This window comes from Anopheles ziemanni, chromosome 2 (genome assembly GCF_943734765.1).
Source record: "Anopheles ziemanni chromosome 2, idAnoZiCoDA_A2_x.2, whole genome shotgun sequence".
Classification (NCBI taxonomy): Eukaryota; Metazoa; Arthropoda; class Insecta; order Diptera; family Culicidae; genus Anopheles; species Anopheles ziemanni.
In genome coordinates this window covers 1,003,511-1,008,134 of record NC_080705.1, presented here as the reverse complement: position 1 = coordinate 1,008,134, position 4,624 = coordinate 1,003,511, and the positions used below count along the sequence as shown (strand labels likewise).

The 4,624-nt window shown below is 51.4% G+C and overlaps 1 protein-coding gene across 1 annotated transcript; it reads right to left on the bottom strand.

Moving 5' to 3' along the window:
* Positions 1–2,376: 2,376 nt before the first annotated feature.
* On the bottom strand, positions 2,377–4,247 carry LOC131282959 (glucose dehydrogenase [FAD, quinone]-like). The gene is made up of 2 exons (XM_058312515.1): positions 3,461–4,247; positions 2,377–3,401 (listed from the first exon to the last, which is right to left on the bottom strand). Exons 1-2 carry the CDS (start codon positions 4,245–4,247, stop codon positions 2,377–2,379), a joined length of 1,812 nt encoding a protein of 603 aa, XP_058168498.1.
* Between the last annotated feature and the right edge of the window lie 377 nt (positions 4,248–4,624).

Below are 4,624 nucleotides of genomic sequence, written 5' to 3'. Positions count from 1 at the left end.
TTTTCGGGGTTGGTAAACGCAGGGACAAACTTTCATGCTTGCAAAAATCTTCTCGAAATGTAATAATTAAAGTGTCCTACTTGAAATAAAACTTATCCCATTTTCGGCAAACAGGAACTCCTCGGGATATGCAGGGCCACGAACAGAAGTCGCCCAGCCGGGACAAAGTTTTCGGCAGCAAAATTGCAGCAAAATTTTAATTTCATGCTTGTTGACTGCACATGCCGCTACCGTTGGCCAAAAAGGACGCCAGAAGTTCAGTGCAGCCTGTCCGTGGTATGAGCGCAGCCGAATGGAGCGAAAATCGTGAACGTGCATAAATTTTCGGCTCCCAAGTGATAAGATTAATTTCTTTTCCCATCACACAAACTTCAACCAAAAGGTCTTGCGATAGGAAAAGGAGAAACTCCTCCCAGAAATGTTATTTTACTCCTTGTTTTAGTTGAGCTGCTTGCTTCAAATGTATTGACTAATGAGATACCTCCGATTTGTGACCGAGCAGGTTTTAGCTATCCTTTTTCATAAATGGCTTTCAAGTCTTGTGTTCAATGACATCAACTTGCATTTGATAGGAAATTGAGAAATTTTATTTCTCACCAAACATCTTTCCAACCGTAGTGTTGGCTTGTTTTGTAAAAGTTTCGCACGATCCTATTCCTGGCGAACGAAAATCTCACGTCCCGTCGTTCGGTTTGGGTCACACGGGTGACTCCGCTGACTCCGTGGTTCGAGGAAAACCAAAGTTTAATTACCAAAGTTTTAGCGTTACTTCATAACTTATCGATAGTTTTAAGCACAGGGGTTTCCGTACCCAACCCATTAGACGGTGGAGGAAGCGCACCGGTGCTTATCGAGGTTTTCCCACACAGCGGTTTTCTATTCCGAAATCTCCCCGTAATCGTATCTATCGTTGGCGTTTCTCGCGCCGGCGATCGGTGGCGGCCGAACCAATCCACAAAGAAAGGGCCCCGCGCGGGAAACGTTGGGTAATTATGTTCCTTGAAGCCGCGTCGTTCGGTTCAATGTTTCTCCTTTTATTTTTCGCTGAAACATTTCCGACGGACATTTCCATCGGATCGGATCAATCGTTATGCTACAGTGGGGCTCGCCACTCTACGATGATATTAGATTCCAATAAAAATCGCATCGATGTCGATAATCTCGTCAAAATCCGGACCCCAAACGCGGCGCAAGTTCCCCAAAGTAATTAAGTTCCTTTTTGGGGGCCTCATCCGTTCCCAGATTCTGAGCGCTCGAAACAACCTTTCCCTCGAACGGTGGGAACGTTACTCGTCGTACGATTTGATTGACGATTGTCACACACGTCGGAACTTGGCCGGTTTGTTTTATCGTCTTGCTTCGGCATTCTCATGGGAGGCTTCTGGGAGACTCGGGCAGCGTCGGTTGGACTTTTGAATATATTAGCTAATAAATTTTGTCAAGCGACGAACCTTTTCCTATGATCGCTTCATTGCAGCATTGCGCCCATTAAAACGAAAACGCTCTCGAACCACAAGCGAGGAAGGAAGGTAGGCTAGGAACTCGCGATTCCCGATCCGAAGTGCTTCTTTGATATTCTCGGAACGTTTCCGACACGTCAAAAGCTTCAACACCTCGCTGGACAGTCGACCGAAGTTTGACGCGCGTCCTCTTCTCATGCGTGGATGAGGGAATGGGGCAGAGCAGGGCGGCAGATTGTGACCGGAATGGGGGATTCAATAAATTTCCCGTTCATAAGAAAAATCATAAAAAGCGGACGTTTCGGACCACAAAATGGAACGCCCCAATACGCGCCCAGCGGAAACCGAAACCAGCAAGGCGCAAAAAACGCATAAACGAAACGATCCGGCGAACGCGCGTGTGAGACGAAAGCAAAAGGAAGAAACAACAAGACAAAAAAAACCAAACAACCGAAGGCTCTCACAGCCGTCCTTCAAACCGAGGTTTTGGAGGGCCCTAACGGGGAGGGGGTGGGGTGTGCCGCCTGTTGAAGTGGGAGGCAGGATAAGGGGACAGTTTCGGTGGCCGTTCTAATGGTGTGAACATGGGCAATTTAGAATTCACATTCACATCAACGTGGAGGCGATTTTGGTGTTTGTTTTTCACCAAAAATTTCAATTTTATATGCACGTTGATATCTTCCTCGACGCGAGATTGTTCTCTTCAGAAGAATCCCATGGGAATAACTTCACGGTAGGAGTAATATTTTATCTTCAGTTATCTTTATTTGCTCGTTTTTTGAGTTTGTGTTTGCCAAAACATAGTAATGTCTTAAAGGCTCTTTAAGAAAGACTATGTTAAACTGAGAGAGGCTAAATCCATTACGTATTTTCTATTGTAAACATAGTTCTAAAGCAACCCATCTTTTCATCCCACTTAATACCCATTGTCTTCCTTGATCATGTCGGCAGCTTTCTCTCCAATGAGGTAACTCATGGCACAAGTATGCGCGCTCGGTGGCTCGGGAATGATGCTCACGTCGGCCACCCTCAGTCGTCGGATGCCGCGAACGCGCAACCGTGAATCGACCACCGCCTCCGGGTCTCCCGCTGGGCCCATGCGACAAGTGGACACCTGGTGCTCGAAGGTAGTGGTCAGCGTGCGCACGTGGCACCGCCAATAGTCGTCCGAGTTGAACGTCAGGTGCTGGCAGCCCGGAACTGGCCGCGTGTACTGCTCAACGCCAAGGCGCCGGAAAGGCTCGGCCTGCATGATGCGCAGCACCTCCTTGATCGAGTACACCAGCGCCTCCACGTCACGCTCGTCCTCGAAGTACTGATAGCGGAACAGCGGATGGTGGAACGGGTTGCGCGACTTCAGCTCGAGCCGCCCGACCGTGTGCGGTTTGAGCAGCATCGGCAGGAACATGAAGTTGCGCGTGCCGACGAGCGGTCCGTAGTACTCGCGAAACAGCGCGTCCGGCAGATGGTAGGCGAAGCGCGTGCTGGTCGACGAGTCGAAGCTGAATGAGGTGAACGACTGCATCACTTCGACGTCCGGCATGTCCGGGTCGGGGTCGGCGGCTACGGGCGACTTCACGTACAGCAGGCTCTCGATCGAGTTCGACGTCAGCGGACCGGTTCCGTTACGGAAACGCAAGATTTCGTCCAGCGTGACGACCTGCTCGAGGCTGATCAGGTTTTGCTCGATCGCCGGCACGTTCCGCACGATGAAGATCGGCCCGAACACACCTCCGTGCTCGTAGATGCGGCGACCCACGGGGAGGTCCTGGAGCACCTTGATGCCGTGCTGTGCCAGGTGCGCCGCTGGTCCCACGCCGGAGTTCATCAGCAGCTTGGGCGTTTCGAAGGCGCCGGCGGAGATGATCAGTTCCCGCCGAGCCTTTACCGTGTGGTACCGTTTGTTTTTCGTGAACCGAACTCCAACGGCTTCTTTCTTGGCTGTTTTGAGAAAGACGAGATTGGATTAGAGCCGTTCAAGTCTTCCAAGGAGATCTTACCTTCGTCGAACAGGATCTTGATGACCCACGAGCGGGTTGAAACGTGCAAGTTGGGACGGTGGTAGACATCCTTCAGGTAAGTAGTTCCTCCCGTGACACGATGTCCTCGCTTCGTGTGAGCTTGCAGGAACGAAACGCCCAGGTTGTCTCCAGCGTTGTAGTCAAGGTAGGGATATCCTGACTCGGCTGCGCTTGCCACGAACGCCTTGGATACATCCGACCGGAACGGACAATCTTCCACCGACACGCGTCCGTCCTTCCCGTGTGCACCATTGTTCTCGAAGTCCCGAATATTCGCACGCTCGATCTTCCGATAGTAAGGAAGCACCTCGTCCCAGCTCCAACCCTCCATCCCCGCTCGCGCCCAGTTGTCAAAGTCTCGCCGATTGCCTCTCGTGTAGATGACGTTGTTGATGATCGACGAGCCTCCAACACCGCGTCCATGCGCCCAGTTACAGCGACGTCCGGTTAGCCCAAGGCACCCGTACTTCTGCGGTTCCGTCACGTACCCAAAGTTGTAGTCCGTCGATGCGAGCATAGGCCCGAGCAGGGGTGGCTCCGAGAAGGCCGGACGCTCACCTCGGCCAATCTCAAGCAGCAACACCGACACGGACGGATCCTCCGAGAGCCGATTGGCAAGCACACACCCGGCCGGTCCCGCTCCGACGATCACGTAATCGTACGAATCGTGCAGCTGCGGATTTCCATAGTCAATATCGTTGATCTCCGAGAGCATCTCCGTCAGATCTTTGAGCCGTTCGCGGTCCAGAAGGGCCACCGACAGCATTGCACTGCTCAACAACACAACAAACGACACAAAGGTCCACCGCAGCATCTTTTCTCACTTCGATAAAACTAATTATTACTTCAATTATCACTCCAAAAACCGTGCAAGGCACCAGCGCGAAACGATGCACACTCCACAATATCCCGAATCGTTCTGGCAGAAGATCGCGAGGAGCCTTTAAAATACACTTGGCCATCAGCGCACAGAGGAAGCCGAGCGGCTTAATCAAACCGGTTAGCTAGAACGCTGTAACGGTTCTTACAAGCGCCGTTTTCTGCCCTACTTGACGCAACTGCGAGGTCAATCTTTTTACGCGTTTTTATCCAAACTTTCTCCACGCCAAGTTCGTCAACCTGCCCTGCAGCCTCATCAACCAG

What these genes read in the sequence shown, in the direction of transcription:
- LOC131282959 (XM_058312515.1), bottom strand. Translation starts at nt 4,247, where the DNA reads ATGCTGTCGGTGGCCCTTCTGGACCGCGAACGGCTCAAAGATCTGACG. An exon ending in CAAGATCCTGTTCGACGAAG is followed by an intron (nt 3,402 to 3,460) that starts GTAAGATCTCCT and finishes TTCTCAAAACAG; the next exon opens with CCAAGAAAGAAGCCGTTGGA.